This window comes from Lodderomyces beijingensis (genome assembly GCF_963989305.1).
Source record: "Lodderomyces beijingensis strain CBS 14171 genome assembly, chromosome: 1".
Classification (NCBI taxonomy): Eukaryota; Fungi; Ascomycota; class Pichiomycetes; order Serinales; family Debaryomycetaceae; genus Lodderomyces; species Lodderomyces beijingensis.
The window spans coordinates 739,495-757,878 of record NC_089970.1 but is presented as its reverse complement, the minus strand read 5'-3'; the positions used below and the strand labels follow the sequence as shown (position 1 = coordinate 757,878).

Here is an 18,384-nt window from a genome sequence, read left to right as displayed (position 1 = left end):
TTCCTTGTTATTTGTTGGGAAATACAGCAAGTAATACCACTACGAAAGAGTAGGATCCTCACATTGCAAAGTTACCTTAAGATGTAACGGACCCCCCAATGAAACTAAAACCAGACACCCTTTTGTTTGGTTCCACGACGCGTGTGTGTTTGGCTGGGGGTTTCTTGCCTATAGAAGCCCACCACCCACTAGAGACTCTCTGCAAAAGACGCTGACCCGTGTTTGTCGCAGGCTAATGTTGCAGAATTGTTTTTTGCGACACTGTGTGTTGGCAAGAGGCAGGTGGTAGCGCGAATTTCTTAGCGAGCAACATGTTTGTCGCAGGCCAATGTCGCAGAATTGATTTTTCTTTTCGCGACACTGCCGGTTGGCAAGATGCAGTTGGTAGCGCGAGTTGTTAGCGAACAACAAAATCGATGTGTTGGTCAAAATAGTGACAGTTGGTATACTTCCAAAAGTACTCTCCACCACGTAGATTGATCGACACGGACAATTGGATACTTTTGTTGTTGCCTTTGCCTTTAACTCTCTCCCCACAGCTTAGAGGAATAGACCTAACGGGGTTTTACAATCTCAATACTTCCTTACGGCGAGGACACTGATTCCATTTAAAGTTTGGATTTTTTGTTGTTTTTTTTTCAGTTTTTCCGCCAGTAAATTTTTACCACTCAGGCCAACACACACACAAGCACGGAGACAAATAGGTCAAACTTGCCTTGAGGATGGTAAAGATAAGTGAAATAAACAGCACGTCGACCTTTGCGTGGAGTCTGGATGCATTGCCATTGTTGGCGACGGGCACCGTTGCCGGAGCAGTTGACATAAATTTCAGCTCGTCAGCGAAGTTGGAGATTTGGGATATCTTCTCTCCAACAAAGAGCCTGATATTTTCTGGACCCGTGGAACACAAGTTTTATGCATTGACCTGGTCAAAGCCATTTGAAGGAAGAAGCAAAGGGTTGTTGGCTGGAGCTTTCGAAGACGGCACGGTGGAGTTTTGGGACGCTGAGATTTTGATCAAGACCAAGGATCTTGCCAAGGCATCTGTTCACAAGTCGAATAAACACACGGGAGCCGCCAAGTCCTTGCAGTTTAACCCAATCCAGCACCATATTCTTGTCAGTGGCGGTTCCCACGGGCAGATATTCATTTGGGACACCAAGACCTTGGGCGAACCCTACACTCCTGGCCAGGCCATGACCCCCATGGATGAAATCAGCTGCGTCGCCTGGAACAACTCTGTTGGCCACATATTTGCAAGCACCGGCAACAGCGGGTACACCTCGGTGTGGGATTTGAAGTCGAAAAAGGAAGTGTTGCACTTGTCCTATAGTGGTGCCTCTGGAAAAGCCAACTTCTCCCACGTTGCCTGGCACCCTACAAAGTCGACGAAATTGATCACCGCGAGCGACAGCGAGTCCTGTCCCGTGCTTTTAACTTGGGACTTGAGAAACTCCAATGCCCCTGAAAAAGTGTTGGAAGGGCACAAGAAGGGTGTCTTGTCCTTGGATTGGTGTAAGCAGGACCCCGAGCTATTGATCTCAAGTGGCAAAGATAATGCCACCATCTTGTGGAATCCTATTGAAGGCAAGAAATTGGGTGAGTATCCCACTACTGCAAACTGGGCATTCAAGACTAGATTTGCTCCTTCTGCTCCCGATATTTTTGCCACGGCTTCGTTTGATGGGAAAGTGGTTGTTCAAACTATCCAAGACACCTCTCCGCCGATTGCTTCAAAAGTGCCTGCTTCTCATGACGACAATGAGTTTTGGAGCGAGCTTTCGGTGACGGAAACTCAACAGCCAATTTTTGAATCTCATCAGGCCCCCGCGTGGCTTAAAAACTCTGTAAGCGTCTCGTTTGGTTTCGGGTCGAAATTGGTGATTGTCGCCAAGGACTCGAACGGCAAGTCGACGTTGACAGTGACCAAGGCCGTCGTCAAGGGCCATGAGCAGTCGGAAAAGATGTTTGATCTTTTGAAAAATGGTGAATATTCAACCATCATTGAGAACCATTTGCAAGGAAAGGCAATAAACGCTCATGACAAGTCTGACTGGGAGGTTTTGGACTCGTTTTCAAAGGGCGGACGCAGCAGATTGTTTCAGAATGATAGCACCACCTCCACCACCACCATCGACGACAAGGACGACAAGGATGACAAGGATGACAAGGATGAACAGGCTGAAAAGGACGACAAGGACGACAAGGACGACAAGACTGATGCGGCCTCGGCTCTCGAGTTCAACTTTGATTCTATGGACAAACTAAACAACGACGATGACTTTTTTGCACACCTTGGCAATGGCACATCGCAGGAACCATCTGAATTCATTCCAAGTGGAGATTTCAAGATTTTCGAACCAAGTAGCAAGTCTACCGACAAGAACCTAATCAATTTGGTCTTGAGGAACGAGATTGACAATGCGGTTGACTCTTGTTTAAAACAAGAGAGGTTGTTGGACGCTTTGATTTTAGCTTTGGACGGTACCAAGGCTGTCAAGGAGAAAGTGAGACAGGCTTATTTTAAAAAGGAGAAAGAAAGCAGCTTGGCCAGAATCATATACAATGCCACGGGCAATAACGTCACTGATCTTGTTGCGCACGCCAACGTTGCAGACTGGAAAGATATCGCGATCGGTATCTCGTCCTTTGCTAACGACAATAACGAGTACAACGAGAAAATATCTGAATTGGGTGACAGACTCTTGGAAAGCGACAAGTCTAATAGATATGATGCCATTTCTTGTTATATTGCTGGTGGTGCATTGAACAAGCTTGCAAAACTTTGGTTAGAAGAATTGTCACAATATCAAGCCGACTTGTTGAAATCGGAGGACAAGGAAATCTCGTCTCCTTCTGAAGCTCGTTTGCATGCCTTGACAAACTTTGTGGAAAAAGTGCAAATTTTCAGGCACTATGCAAAATCAGATGGCGTGATCTCGGGTCCAAGTGCAGAGCCTACTGCAAAGGCTATTTTGGAGTTTGTCAACCTCGTCTCGGGATTGGGACAATTTGACTTGGCCGACAAGCTTTTGCAATCGTTGCCTGGTGAACTTGTTGGCGTTGAAAAAGAGAGAATTTCAAAAGCCTCTGGAAAGGAACCCGTTGTTGCTCAAACTGCAAAAACAACAAAGTCTCAGAGAAGACCGCTGGCTGTCCTGAGAAGAGCCCTGGTTACCCCTGCACAACCGCAAAGTGCCAGGCTGTCATTTAGTGCAATGGCAACCCCGACACCAAATGTGTTCCAACCTTCGGTGGCTCCCGTGCAAGAGGCAAGACCTGCATTCCAGCCAAACGCACAGCCACCTATGCCCCAACAAGCTCCCAATGTTTATGCTCAGCCATCTACCCTTCCTGCCGTTGCACCTAGAACGACGAACCCATATGCTCGCGCTAACCCATACACTCCAAACAACATTTACAGCGCGGCTTCACCCGTGCCTTCTCAACCACCAGTGGCACCGGGCCTCGCGCCGGGCGGCCCTGCAAGCGTCGGACCGCCACCAGCTCTGAAGGCGAACAACGACAGTGGTTGGAATGATTTGCCAGACAACTTCAAGGCCAAAACGACTGCTCCGCGTCGTGCTGCCGCTGCTACTCCCGTTGCTGCTGCCGCCAATGTAAATTCACTTGCACCTGGTGCCGGTCTTGGTGCTGGTTCTGGTTCTGCCGCTGTGGCCTCCGCTTGGCCCTACTCCAGCCAATCCAATCTCAGTCAAGCTTCATTTGGACCTCCAAAGAGGACGATTTCTACAAACAGTATTGCGCCTCCGCCTAGAAGTGCGAGCCGCACAGCGTCGAAGAATTCCTTGGCACCAGCTCCAGCAGCGTCGCCAAAGCCAGCTCCAAGCTCAAAGTATGCGCCTACGTTAAGTACTGGTTTACAGCAGGGAACTCCAGTGACGAGTGCCCCACCAACGGCGCACCCATCACCTCGTGTTGCCAAAAAGAACCCATATGCACCCACCGCGGAAGAAATTCCTCAAAAAATCTCGTTTGCTTCACCCCCGGCACACCTGATTACAAGTCGTCCGACGACTCCTACTCCCGCGCCACCAAAGAACCCATACGCGCCACCTCCTAGCAATGCTGGATTTGGGCCTACATCTTCGTTGCCTGCGCCTCCGCCTCCGCAAGCATTCGGCATGAGCACAAACACACTGCAATCGACATTTAGCGGCCTTCCGGCACCGCCATTCACTGGACCTGCATTTGGTGTTGGTGGTGGTGCTCCTCCTCCTCCTCCTCCTCCAAATGGTGCTACATCCGGTCGCGTTTCCGTCAAGGAACAACCGCCTGCGCAAGCGCCCGCGCCGGCACCAGTTGTTGCAAAGCACCCCAAGGGCGATAGAACACATATACCACAGGAATCGTTACCTATTTACACTTCGTTGAGCAAAGTCGTCGAGGCCATTAGGCCCAACATCCCTGAGAAATACGCTAGGCATGGCGCTGACATGGAGCAGAGGTTAGGTTTATTGTTTGACCACTTGAACAACGATGAATTGTCGTCGGCTCTCTTGGATGCGTTGAAGAAATTGTCCGCCAGCTTGGAGCTGAAGGATTTCGAGACTGCCAAGGTACTCAACATTGATGTCGCGACTAACTTTGGCGATGAGTTGGGCAACTGGCACACTGGTCTCAAGAGGCTCATCACGATGGCTGAGGCAATGTACTAGTTTTATTTTTTTTAAAAGAAAAAACTCATCGAGGGAGCTATTACTTACTACAGGACTCTGGTGACCGAATAATAAATAGATGTACTGTATTCTTCTTTTTCTTTTCTTTTTTCTAAACTCTATAAAATTAATAAAATACAACTTCGGCTAGTTTTGCACCGCCATCTTCGTTGCTGCTGCTGCTGCTGCTATCGTGAACACCTTCCACTTCAATCAAGAGGAACCGGCACGAGAGGTCCAAGGTGAAAGACGTGGTGTTGTGTCGCACGGGGACCATGACTTGGTTGTGCTCCTCCTCTGAAAACGGCTCGCTGATGACGACATCAGTAGAGTGAACCACGTCGAATACTTCGCTTTGGTTGTAGAGTTTATCCTCGGGGTTAGCGAAGCGGTAGTTTTTGTAAATGTTGACTCCGAAATCGACCCTCGCTAAAAATTCTGTTGCTTTGGTAAAGGTGGACTTTACGTACTGCGAAAGCTTCAACTGGCGTGGCGGCCTATCTGCCCAGTTGAACGTGACGCTGGAGACGTTCTTGATCGAGTGGAGGTCGACGAGGACTTTGCCCACGGTGTCGTTGTCCTTGACTTGCCATCTGGTGGTGTTGTCTCCGTCGTTTATGGATATGGCCGCGACGCCATATGCACCTTCGGTGATGTTGTAAAACGTTGCATCTCCACATTCGGATATACTATCGACAAAGCTTTTTCCGGGAGTGAATAGCGCAAAGGCCCGTTCTTCTCCATCGTGCAAGGTATACATGCCGTGGTCGGGGTTACGCTCCGCGAGAGCGAAATTTATGAAACCATTTGCACCTGCAAAAGTTTTGCCGTTGTTTTTGATGTAGAAATGAGTCTCGTTGATCCGCATGGAAAGTGTGTGGTTGTCATAATGTAGGAAATCAAAGTGGACACCTCCGTCTAGACACGGCAAAGCAATTGGATCGAGGTGAAGAAATCTTGAAATTGCGCCATTGGAATCGACTTCAAATTTGTGTCGCCAGCCTGTAAGACCTTGCAACGTTGCCTGTAGAAAGCCTCCATGGGCAGTCAAAAACGGGAATGCCGGGTGCGTGCCTCTGTTTGTATTGAAATCGTCATTGTTTTGTTCTGAAAACTGAGCAAAGGGACCTCTCAAATAAGGTTGGATCGCCTTGTGTAAGTATGACTGAGAAGCACAGCCAGTGCTTGCCAATTTTGCCGCGACAATGGAAAATATCGGGTATGTCATGGCGGGGCCGTAGCTGACTTGCTTCATCGAGTAAAACTCCATGTTGATATAGCCCTGCTCTTCATCTATAAGATTGTTCTCTAAAGGGTAGGTCATCATGATGACGTCGGCCTGTTTGATGCCCACGGTCGAGTTCATGCCTGAGTATTCCAAGGTGATATCCTGGGAGTTGTTGGCCGATGGAATGTGGATTTTTTGGGATATTTCGGGGAAATTGCTGGGGTAGCTCTCCCCGAGATGCTCGGCAATGGTCATTGCCCATTGCATAACCAAAGAGATGCCCGAGTTGGTGTATGCTGCATTGTCAACGTGGTTTGCGTATTCGTCGGGGTCAGTGAGGTTGTGTGTGGTGAACTGGTCGGTAGTGTCATTGTATCGTACAAGGTAATCGGAATAAAAAGTAGCTGCATCCTTGATCAAGGGATATGCGACATTGCGCAAGTAGGTGTCGTTGGCAAACCCACTCAAGTATAGTTCCCACGCGGCCATGGCCACCGCCAGATTGATGTGGTATTCGTAATTGAGACAGGGCCCGGTGGCGGTGCAATTGCCAAATCTTCCACTTGTCCAAGGGTAAACGGCTCCCACATACCCCAGGGGAACGTTTTCTAGTGCTTGCTTGTGAGTGTGCACTCGGTAGTTGACGATACTTTTTGCGTGTGCCGGATTCAACGGTAGAATACCGTTGAACATCCAGAGGTCTGTGTCCCAAAACACCATACCGGCGTAGCTATCGGAGCTCAAGCCACCAACACCAACTGCGCCCGTCAACCCCTGTGCCTCTGGTCTTGTGTTTGCCAACAAGTGGAAGCTCGAGGCTCGGGTGCCCAAGTCCAAAAGGGACTCCAGGGGGAAAGATATTCGAGGCACCGATCCCAAACTCTGGCGCCATGCTTCAATGTGCGAATCGATGATTTTCAGAAAAGAGTCGTACTTGTGAGCCACGTTTTGGGCAAACTCTCTCACATTTTTCGGGGTGGCAAGTGTCTTTGGGTGCAAATCGGTCGATGCAATCCCCACAATCTTGGAGAAATGGGTATTCTCGTGAGGATTTAGCTCGAATTTTGTTGCTTGTCGAGCTATGTGAGATGTCGACTCTCGCATTATCTGCTCATCTGAAACCAATTTGGAATATACTGCTCCATGCACATAGTCTACATTGAGCGGTTCAAACACCATGAATATGCCCGCATTGTCGTGGCCCACGTGGTTCAACTCGCATCGTTGTGAAGTGTTAAAGTCAATCTCGTCAATGACTTGCAATTCTCTTGTTTCGTTGGAGCGACTCTGGATGGTCAAGTCAACCAAGCCGAGGTTGATCTCCACTCTGTGGGCCAAGACCGTATAGGTTACATCAAACTCATTCAACCATGTAAATTGGGTTCTGACAATGCCTGTTGACAATGACATGTTCTGCACATAGTTTGACACGTTTCCAATCTCCTCAATGTCAAGCGATGGGTCCAAGGTAAAGTTTTGTCCGTTTTTGCTGGTGCGGATTTTCAATGTTGTCCATTGGGGAATTGCGGCAATGACGCTTTCGTAGCCATTTTCTAGTAAATCGGGGAAATTTGTGCCCGTGGTGTTTTCTTGCAAGTCATAGAATCCCGCAATGAACGCGCCTGCAAAGCGTCGATCAAACAACGGCCAGCCGTTGTAGAGGTCCTCATTGCTGGATTCCGAGGAGTTTGATAGCTGGTCATAGGAGAAGCCTTGCCCCAAATTGGGGATCCTGCTGCCAATGTAGCCATTGGCAACGTAGGGCTGTCGTTGATACTGGTTATATCGAGCAAACTCCAACGTGCCCACCACGTTCAGCTCCTTATCGAAAAATGCTTGTTCCGAGAATTTCAACTGGCTGAAAATCTCCTTGTTTTCCCAGCTGTCGACCAAATCTTTCAATCTCGATTGCGGAATCTCTTGCGCGGTAAAGTTGCCTCTGCTCTGGGCCAAATAGGGAAACGCCTCGCACACGCGGGCATTGAGTAGATGTAGGCTGTAAAAAAGGATCAAGTTGGCAACAACCGTTAGCGAGATCATCATTGTCTTGCCCCGGCAGTAGTAAGAATAGTAGTAGTGGAAAACCTGTTGATATTTAAACCGGTCCGAATCTTCCTCGAGTAGCATCACATTCTCCAGTGGCATAATACATCAATAATCAATCAATAATCAAAAAAAATCTAAAAAAACAAACAGCAAAAGACAAAGCAAGAAGACAAGGGAAAAACGAATGAAGCACAAAATAAGCGGATTGGGCTGCAAGTTGCAGTCTATTGGAACAATAGGGAGGAGGAGGAAGGCAATGAATGTGTGTGGTCACTACTCTTGGACAAGCGCAAGCTGGCTGTAGAAAATGGTGAACGAATGATCGAACGTATGTATTGTTGCCGTGAAGCAAGGTGAGAACAAGTAACAGGGGTCTCTCTTTTTTTTTCAGCAAAAAGAGGCTAAAGACGGACACAGTGTGGGCCAGCGTGAGAGATTTGCAAATTAGGCAAGTCAAAGATCTGGGGCTCCGGATGGCTTCACTTCAATGCAAGTACACGCGGGGTCGAATCTAAGCTACTAGCTAGTCGACTAGCCAGCTAGCCAAACTCCTGTTCGAAGTAGTGAAGAGGAAAAAGAAACAGTGACAGGTTACTCTGAAGGGGAAAAAAACCGTATAGCAACCTCCCGTCGCTTCTTTCTTTGCTGCTCCGTATCTCGTGAACAATCTCGACGGGGGGAGGGAAAAGGCTACATGGAGTCCCCGCTGGAGCTTGCCTCTGACTAGGGGACGTGGGGGCGGGTCCTTTTGGAAACCCGTTCTGTTGTTGCAATTTTCAGGAGAAAGTGTGTCTACGTGTATGTAAATGAGTTCTTGTATGAGTACTTACCACACTGGTCTCGCAAGTGCAAGACCACCCAACGTTCTACGGGGGCCTGTTCACTGCAGGAGGCCCTTCCTCTACCCCGGTCTCGCCTCGCCGCAGGCCTCGCCCTCCGGCCCCCGGCCCCCGGCCCCCTACCTGCTTCCTTCTTTGGCCTTCTCTTGGAGACGCCCGCTAGTGGGACCAGGGCCGAGATTGGTGGATGGGCTTTTTCACAGCCAGCACTTACCTTTATTGGTTTGTTCTGGCTGCCGCACGACGGACGTGGCGAGAAATTGAAGGTGGCGATTTTTTGGAGACGAAGGAGGAAGTTTGAGAGAGAGAGACCCCCAGAGGGACTTTGGTGGAAAGTGCTGCAAAATCCCTGACTTCACATTTTGTTTGCCTCTCATCAGTAAGTTCGGCCAACTGGGTAGGCTCTGGTAATCAACAATTGAGCTTTTAAGCGAGGGTCTGGAGAAGCTTGTCCTCGACAGAGTTCTGGGACAAGTTCAAGCTCGCTTTTTGTCCGCGATATGTAAGCCGAGGTCTCCAATGCTTGGTCATTTCGTAATCTGCCGGGGACATCTCCATGGGGCCATCTCCATGGGGGGCATCTTCACGGATCAAAGACCAAGGTAGAGAGGTTTGCCATCTTACAACGCTGTCCGTATCAGAAGACAACAGCCACGAGTCACTTGAAACAAAAGAGAGGAAAAAAAAAAGTTGCAACAAATACAAAATTTTTCAAACCGAAAAAACATAAAAGAAAAAAATTTCAGACTGTTCTGTTGGTTGTTACTTGCTAAAGCTTATACAGAAACCAAAACCAGTCACGATGAGTTCGACAAACTGTAGATTCTACGAGAACAAGTATCCCGAGGTGGATGAAGTCGTCATGGTCAACGTGCAAGAGATAGCCGAGATGGGAGCCTACGTCAAACTCTTGGAGTACGACAACATCGAAGGAATGGTCTTGTTGTCCGAGTTGTCCAGAAGACGTATACGTTCGATCCAGAAATTGATCAGAGTGGGGAAAAACGAAGTTGCAGTTGTATTGAGAGTCGACAAGGAAAAAGGCTACATTGACTTGTCCAAGAGAAGAGTCTCAGCTGAAGATATAGTCAAGTGTGACGAAAGGTATAACAAGTCCAAAGCTGTGCATTCGATATTGAGACACTGTGCTGAAAAGTTCAACGCTTCGTTGGAGAACTTGTACGAGACCGTGTGCTGGCCGTTGAGCAGAAAATACGGCCATGCTTACGATGCCTTCAAATTGTCCATCACCGACCCCACCATATTCGACGGCCTTGAAGCTCCTTCTGCGGGTATCTTGGAAGAGTTGAAGTTGTACATTTCAAGAAGATTGACCCCGCAGGCAATCAACATCAGAGCCGACGTTGACCTCCAGTGTTTCACTTATGAAGGCATCGACGCCATCAAAACCGCATTGAAAGCTGCCGAGTCCGTTTCAACTGAGCAAATGCAAGTCAAGGCCAAATTGGTGGCTGCCCCCTTGTACTTCCTCACCGTGCAATCCTTGGACAAGAACCAAGGTATCGCGCTTTTAGAATCAGCTATAGAAAAAATCACTGAAAGCATAGAAGCAAGTGGCGGCCTCTGTAAGGTGTCTATGGCACCAAAAGCTGTCACTGCCACTGAAGACGCTGAACTCGAGCGTATGTTGGAGAGCAAAGAAGCCGACGACAGGTTGGACTCGGATGAAGAAGAAAATGAATAGGATAATCTATAATGCATGCAAATATATATAGATACATATATATACGTATTCTTTTTTTTTTTTAAACATCGAAATGCTCCATCTCGGGAGCTTTCTTGATCAAGAGAATGTTTTTGTTTGCTCGCTCAATGACGGACGCCGGCAAGTTGGGAATCAAGCCAGGGGACACGCGGAGCTCGGTGACGGATGTGGGTATGATGACATTATCAAGCGATAGCAATTCGGGGTTGCCGCTCAAGTCCAACGTCTTTAACTGGTTGCCGAATTTTAGACTTCTAACGTACTTGAGTTCATTATAAGCTAACCCGAGATGACGAAGTGTGGCAGGGAACTCATAGTTTTCAATGATGCGTATTCCGTGGTAGCCCATTTTCAACGTTTTCAAGTTTGGAGGGAGAACAATGTCTCGTAGAGTGGTGATCTGCTTGTCGCTCGAGTAAGAAGAGGACTCCGGGTTGTTTTCCAAGTCAAGCACTTGGAGCGTATCTGGGAAAACGACATTTTTGAGCGTGGTGAACTGGTTGTCGCCAAGGTATAGTTCTTGAAGCTTTGGCGGTAGCAGCACCTTGTTCAAAGTCTTGATGTTGTTGTTGTTCAAGTAAAGAATCTCCACCGAGTTGGGCAATTTCAATGGGTTGACACTGTTGATGTAGTTCCCCGACAACACCAATGTCTTTACATTTGGTGGGATTTTCAACCCTCGGGCATTTGTCATTGACGACAGCAAATTGAGAACCTCAAGCAGGTCCGGGAACTTTAGGCCTGCCATCGAATCGCTCGGCATACACGAGACTTCCAAATATTTCAACCTCTCGGGCAACTTCATGCCTCGCATGCTCTCGATCGGATTCATACCAAGGTTCAACGATTCCAAGTTCTTGGGCCAGTCCACGTTCCAAATGTCCTCCAACCGGTTTTGCGACACATCCAAATGTTTCAAGCTCGCCGGTAAGTTTGTATCTTCAAGGAAATAGATCTTGTTATCTTGCAACTCGAGCGTCTCGAGCGTGCTGGGGAACTTGACGTCGCGGAGAAACGCAATTGCTCCCTGGCCCGCAATCAACGTTTTCAATTTGCTGGGCATTGTGAACCCCAAGAGCGAGTCTAGCGCGTATCCACCTCCAATGTTCAACACTTCCAAAGTCTCAGGTAGCTTGATCCCTTGGAAAGATCGCAAGCTGCTCTCACTGAAATCCAAGAATTTCAAGTTTTTCCAATACTGGATATCCAGCTGGATTTCGCGTCCCAACTTCTCGAGCCCTTCTTTGTCGGTGATGTGCATGGTGTCCATGTCGTATTTGTTGACTATTGAACAGTGAGTGACTTTGTCGCCGGCAACATCCCTCAACGTCCTGAGGAATCCGAAATAGCCATCGAGCTCCTCCTGGGAGTACTGGCTCCATTCCTTGCCCGGTTGGAAATGGATATGGTAGCCAATATCAGGGACTTTGGCGAGCATATCCGAATGAGCCCTCAAAAACTCATTGACTTTTTGCAAATTGGGATTCAGGTCTTTGGCAAACTCAATGCAGATGTGCAAGTAGTCGAAATTGATCGACGAGATCGTGGTCTCTTCCAAGACTTTTTCAATGTTGTTTACCTCAATGACAGAGACATAGTTGTTGGGGAGTTCGCGGATTTCCTTGAGCAAGATGATGGTATGATAGAACTTTGGCTCTCCGTATAATATAACCAACCGGTTGATGGGTTTGGTCTGCTCTGTGCTTGAGCTCATCTCTTGATTGCCAGAGGAGATCTTATCGAAACCACGCGTAGCTCAAAATACATTAAAAAAAAAGAAAAGAAAACAGAACGGAATCGCATTTGCGCTGTGACTGTGTCTGGTGAAATTATCACTCTATCTCTATTGCAATTTTACAGTTTTTATACTACGCCTTTTCGCCGTCCCTGGCAAGTATCAGCTCAAAGACATGTACTGGTGATACAGTAGGATTCTCTGCATGATCCATATCAGTAGCAGCATCTCCTTTTGCCACTAGTTCCCGGTCTCTTGCTTTTATGTAGCCTCTGATAATCAACAATATGGTCGCGCACGTGATGAACATTACCCCAGTGAATATCGAGCAGTCTCTATAACTCGAAGGGAAAACCGTGGCCCCGCTGCCCTTTGTCAACTTGACTCCAATCACCGGTCCGAAAATACCCGAGATGCCCATAAATGTGAAAACCTGGGCGAATGCAACGTTCATTTTCCTGATGCCAAAGATTCGTGCCACAATTGGCGCAATCACAGTATAGATTGTGCCCATTAAAGCGCCTTGAATCAAGGCAAATATTATACAGGTTGCATAGTTCCTAGCTGGGATCCACATGCCTAAGCAAAATATCCCCGCGACATAGTAAGCAATCACTCCAACAGTTGCACCGCCAAACTTGTCAGCCAAGAACCCAATAGCTGGTCTGCCAAAGAGTGAGCCAACGTGGATCATGGCTGTCACGATTGCACCTTGCTGTTCGCTGTACCCCAAGCTCGTGGTGAAATTAGCCAAAGTGTACAACACAATCACATAACCAAACACACAAGTGATGGTGAAGAGGATCAACATCCAAAACCCGGCAAACTTCATACACGAGACTTCGAAAAAATTAAACTTGATGCCGTGGCTTTTCGCATTGTCTCTAACTAGAAAGATTGCAATCCAGGTCAAGCCAAACGCAATGATACTCTGAGCTCTCAATGCCCAAAACACCCCCTTGGTATCGACCACTTTTTGCATTCCCAAATTGAAAACAATACCCCCGAGACCCGCGCCTCCTGCACCAAGCCCCGTGGCCAACACTCGTCTCCTTTTAAACCACTGTGGTAGTAGAGTCATTGCTGGGATCGCGACGAACGCCAACCCAAAGCTTTGCATTAGGCCCTGAGTAAGATACAACTGCCATAATTTAGTTGTCCAGCTCGCCAACATTAGTGCGGCAAACTGGAGACAGTTGCCAAAAATCAAGGTGCTTCTTAAGCCAATGACCCCCAAGATCACCGTTATTGCCGTGGAAAATGACATGCCTATCCCAAATGCCATGCCTCCAATGTAGGCATAGTCCATTTTCGTTGCACCTGGAAATGAATCTGTTGTTAAATAGTTTGCAAAATAGATGCTGAAGCAACTGTTTGTTCCCCAGGTGCACATATAGAGCAAGATCACAGATACGCAAACAACCCAGGCGTAACCTTGATCCATGTGGTGCAACAGACCACCTTCCTGTTTCTTGTTTGCTTTTGGTTCATCTTGTGCCTTTTCTAGATCAGTGTGTTCTGGTGTCTCCTCGTGAGCTGTGGTATTCGGGGAGTAGCTTGCTAAAGACATGGTCGTGATTATTGCTGGATTTGAATCGAATCTAATCTAATCTGATTCAATCTAGCCAAAATACCTGCGAAAGGATATCTTGAGATATTTATATATATTATGCATTGGGGATGGGAAAATTAAATTATCAGGCTGGTGATTAGGTGGCTTGAATACATCACTCCCATTGCGACCACCCAGTCCCCCCTCCATCTCCTTAGTCGACGTGTGGAAGAAAAAAACTCTAGAAATCGGAGAGATTCTGATACCCTCGGATCTGGAGTGATTATATGTAAGCGACGAAAAGCCCTATTCCCTGATGATTAATAGCAAAGCGAATCTTTTTTTTGTTTAGTTTGGTTGTTTGGATGCAAGGGAGCAGGACATGTGCGTCGGGTTTATAGGTGCTTTTTTTGCAGCCACGAAGGCGCAAATATCTGTCGTGCAAAGACGAAAATAAACGTCGGCTAGGGGCGGTTACCGTTCCGAAAGCTGCAACTTGTCAACCACATGAAGCACATCGTCTGTCTAGAGAAATACACTCGTGTCAAGGTGCTGTTGACACGAATGCAAAATTAAAAAAAAAGGCCTAAGACGCAAAAGAGATTTCAGATTGCCGTGTTTACGGAGGCTGAGGATGGCTTACGCTGCGATCATACAGCCGTTTACGGTCATACGGCTAACTCCATTAATACGATGAGTCAAACAGACAGCCCTTCCATTCCTCCTACCCCCCTCATCCCCCACTTTTTTTCTCGGACCGTGGCGAAAGCTATTCCGAGATTTGAGAGCCATTTTGCGAGGACTGCGGAGTCATTTCCATATGCTTTTGCCCCGTGGTGAATAATCATGATTCTATAATCGATTGGTAGCTTGACTTGACTTAACTTGACCTAACTTGACTCAACTTGAACATGAAAAAAACGACTGCAAATTAAATTTATTTCTAACTTGCAAAACTTGTTTAATCCTAGATCGACATCGCTTTGAACTCGTTTGAAACAAAAACTTGACCATTTTCATTCGTAATTGGCTAGAATCTCGAGAGAAAGTTTACAATTTTTGAATTTTGCACTTCTTGATAAACATGTATCATGAGACAGATCAATATAAAGCAACCGGCTTTAACATGGCATGTAGCTTATCTCACACGAGTCAATCTCTCAAGTATCTATCGTGGTCACTTGGCAATTTCTGCTCCATGCTTGAGAAGTGCGATAGGATCCCCTCGTGCAAGCATAAAAAAAAAGATCAAACAGTAAAACGAAAACAAAACAAAAAAGGGCAAAAAAAGAGCAAAAAAATGAAATCTCGGGGTGAGCCGGGAATCGAACCCGGGACCACTCCTACCCTAAAGAAGTATTATACCACTAAACCACTCACCCGAGCTTGTTGTATTGCTATACTTCAGTCTAATAGCAAACAAGTTAACAAGCTCAATAAATGTTTATGGCAGGGACTTTTGGCCTAAGTAGCTCAACCCAGAGGAAGCTGATACACACAGTCTGCAAATTCTATAACAGACAAGGACACTGCGTTCCTTTCCTCTCTCCAGCCTTGTTGCTATCAAGTCTGTCGTGAGTTCTTTGTTTACCAGTTTTATTAGCGTAGAAAGAGAATTCAATCTTCAGCCTTTGACAAGAAGAGTCCCAATGTTAAATCTTCACAGCGCATTGTTATCCACAACCCTTTACAATCACATAACTCACTTTGACGTTGGAGGTTTATTCTTTCGTGTAGTGGGACCTCCAGCGTCTCAACTGAATGAAAAATTGGAGTCGCTATCAACATCTTTGAGAACCTCTATTTTTTTTTTATTCTTTTTTTTTTTGGCTTCCATATGTTAGTTGCAAAAACTTTCATTAAACAGATCTTTCATCCCCACAGTCAAAAATGATACTACGAGGGAATACACTAGGCAAGTTTGCTAGCATTGTACGATGCTACTCCACACCAGTCAATAGCGTCAAATTGGCAAAGACGCGGAACATTGGAATCATTGCGCACATCGATGCAGGTAAAACCACCACCACCGAGAGAATGATCTACTACAGTGGGAAGAGTAAAAGAATCGGCAATGTCGACGAAGGAGACACAGTCACGGACTATTTACCCTCGGAAAGGCAGCGTGGTATCACGATCCAGTCTGCCGCAATCACGATTCCATGGAACAACCATAAAATCAACATCATCGACACTCCCGGCCATGCCGACTTTACATTCGAAGTGATTCGCTCATTGCGGGTTCTTGATGGAGCAGTGACAATCTTGGATGCAGTGGCAGGGGTAGAGGCACAGACCGAGAAAGTATGGAAGCAGGCAAGCCAGTTGAAGTTGCCCCGCCTTGTGTATGTCAACAAGATGGATCGCCCAGGTGCAGGTTTCAGCCGAACAGTCAAGGAAGTAGTGCGCAAGTTGGGAACAAGGGTGGTCTTGTGCAACACGCCATATTTCGAAGCCCAAGGTTCAGAGTTGGTCTTTAAAGGGGTGATTGACGTGATTCACGGCAAGTTGCTCAAGTGGAAGGAAGAAGATGAGTATGGCAAGGATATAGATGTCGTTGACATCAAGGATACATCTTCTCAAGTGTACGATGTGTATTGCAAGTCGCGAGAGTGCATGATCGAGACTCTTGGCGAATACGATGACGCCATAATCGATGCCTTTTTGGACAATGACGAGGACTACCTAAAGATACCACCAGCCTTGTTGCATAAAACCATCCGCGCGGCAACGATTGATAATTTCTTGACACCGATTTTTTGTGGGGCCTCTTTTAAAAACATCGGAGTCCAGCCTTTGATGGACGGAGTCACTACTTATTTGCCTTCGCCGTTGGAAACGAGTTTACCCAAAATAACAAGCAAGACGAAAGAAATTTTGTCGCAGATGGGGCCCGCTGGTTTAGTTGTTGACAACAATGTTAAACTCACAGTGGGCATCACGTTCAAAGTCATGACCCACGCGACAAGGGGACCAATGACTTTTATTCGAGTCTACAGCGGCCTGCTCAGCTCGGGATCGCATGTGTTAAACACCAGAACCGGGCAAAAGTTGCAGATTAGAAAACTTTTGATCTTGCACGGAGACGAGCCAGAGGAAGTGAAATCGATTGGCGCGGGCAACATTGGTGTGATTCCCGGTTTCGAAACCGAGTTCCAGACTGGTGACACCATCGTTTCAACTGGTACTCAAAAGAACAAGATTGCCAATGAGCACTCGACAATCAAATTGATGCCAATAGATATACCTCCACCGCTATTCAACTCATGCATAGAGCCGTTTACTGCTGGAGACGAGACGCACATGAAGAAATGCTTGGACACGTTGGTCAGAGAGGACCCTTCGTTGAAAGTCCACGTCGACGAGGAAATGGGGCAAACAGTTGTCAGCGGCATGGGCGAGCTTCATTTGGAGATTGTGCGCGACCGTTTGATCAATGACATGAAAGCCAAGGCGAACTTGCGCGACGTTGCCGTTGCTTTTAAGGAGTCCTTTACTGGGAAGAAGAAAGGGCTCGGAAGTTACGAAGATGAGAATATCAAAATCAAACTTTCCATGGAGCATGTGGAAAACTGCAGGGACTATGAAATATGCGAGGGCGCCATAATTTATGAGGATGAAAACAACGTGATCATCATCGACAAGACTGCCGCGTCGGATGCCGTAAGGACAGCGCTTAGTGACCGAAGATGGAAATGCCCCAATTCCATGGAGGAGTTGGAAGAAGCCATTGTGAGCGGGTGCTTGACCTCGTTCCAAGTTGGTGGCCCGATTCTAGGAATGAACTTGAACTCGACATTGGTTCGAATTGAGCACTGGGATGCACCAGTTGACAAAAACGAGGAGTTGATCCCGCTGTTGATGAATGCGGCTCGACAGGCGATTCAAGAAACTAAGAAAAACGAGTCCGACTTTGGTGTTTTGGAGCCAATAATGAACACCAAGGTCCACGTCGACTCCGCTGACTTGGGTGAAGTTTCCCACGACTTGTCCCTGAGATGCCAAGCCGTCATCGTGTCGGTTGAAGATGAATCCTTGCACAACATCGAGGCTGCAAATTGGGCCAACGACGAGGCCGAGAAAGTGTACCTCCCACCGGATTACACCATGTCCAAGACCGCCGCCTCCAAGGACATTGCAAATAAAAAAGTGATCACAGCAGAGACCCCGTTGAAGGAGATGATTGGATACTTGTCGAAACTTCGCTCCATCACTCAAGGCCGCGCTACGTTCGATATGACCTACACGGGCATGAGACGCGTGACTTCAAGCAGACTCGAATCCTTGATCAACTCTCATACTCTGGGATAGTGTCGACTTTTGTAAATAGAAGCAGAAATGTACATAATTTTTTTTTTTGGTCGTTTTCCATCAATCAGCACGTGTTGGACTCATAAATAAAAAAAACCCCCCACCACTGTCTCGAGTTCAGTCTCGAGCTGGAATGTTGAAAAATTTCCACTTTCCACACAGAGGGGAGAAAGAACGAAAAGAACAAAAAACAGGAAGCAAAATACAAACAGAGAACTCTTGGAGACTTTCCGAGATCTACATATACACAGACACTTTGCGCAATATA

At 47.1% G+C, this 18,384-nt stretch overlaps 6 protein-coding genes across 6 annotated transcripts; 3 read left to right on the top strand and 3 right to left on the bottom strand. All coding sequences in view use genetic code 12, as the record gives it.

Annotated features, from left to right (window-relative positions):
- Positions 1–722: 722 nt before the first annotated feature.
- LODBEIA_P03080 (uncharacterized protein) lies at positions 723–4,679 on the top strand (the record flags this gene model as incomplete). Its single annotated transcript, XM_066973150.1, has 1 exon — positions 723–4,679. One exon carries the CDS (start codon positions 723–725, stop codon positions 4,677–4,679), a length of 3,957 nt encoding a protein of 1,318 aa, XP_066827246.1.
- Positions 4,680–4,806: 127 nt separating this feature from the next.
- Positions 4,807–7,950, bottom strand: LODBEIA_P03070 (uncharacterized protein; the record flags this gene model as incomplete). The annotated part of the gene is made up of 1 exon (XM_066973139.1): positions 4,807–7,950. One exon carries the CDS (start codon positions 7,948–7,950, stop codon positions 4,807–4,809), a length of 3,144 nt encoding a protein of 1,047 aa, XP_066827245.1.
- Positions 7,951–9,594: 1,644 nt separating this feature from the next.
- LODBEIA_P03060 (uncharacterized protein) lies at positions 9,595–10,497 on the top strand (the record flags this gene model as incomplete). The annotated part of the gene is made up of 1 exon (XM_066973128.1): positions 9,595–10,497. The coding sequence occupies one exon, from the start codon at positions 9,595–9,597 to the stop codon at positions 10,495–10,497; it is 903 nt and encodes a 300-aa protein (XP_066827244.1).
- Positions 10,498–10,558: 61 nt separating this feature from the next.
- Positions 10,559–12,232, bottom strand: LODBEIA_P03050 (uncharacterized protein; the record flags this gene model as incomplete). The annotated part of the gene is made up of 1 exon (XM_066973117.1): positions 10,559–12,232. The coding sequence occupies one exon, from the start codon at positions 12,230–12,232 to the stop codon at positions 10,559–10,561; it is 1,674 nt and encodes a 557-aa protein (XP_066827243.1).
- A 154-nt stretch (positions 12,233–12,386) lies between these two features.
- Positions 12,387–13,823, bottom strand: LODBEIA_P03040 (uncharacterized protein; the record flags this gene model as incomplete). Its single annotated transcript, XM_066973106.1, has 1 exon — positions 12,387–13,823. The coding sequence occupies one exon, from the start codon at positions 13,821–13,823 to the stop codon at positions 12,387–12,389; it is 1,437 nt and encodes a 478-aa protein (XP_066827242.1).
- A 1,872-nt stretch (positions 13,824–15,695) lies between these two features.
- LODBEIA_P03030 (uncharacterized protein) lies at positions 15,696–18,116 on the top strand (the record flags this gene model as incomplete). Its single annotated transcript, XM_066973095.1, has 1 exon — positions 15,696–18,116. The coding sequence occupies one exon, from the start codon at positions 15,696–15,698 to the stop codon at positions 18,114–18,116; it is 2,421 nt and encodes an 806-aa protein (XP_066827241.1).
- Positions 18,117–18,384: the final 268 nt, after the last annotated feature.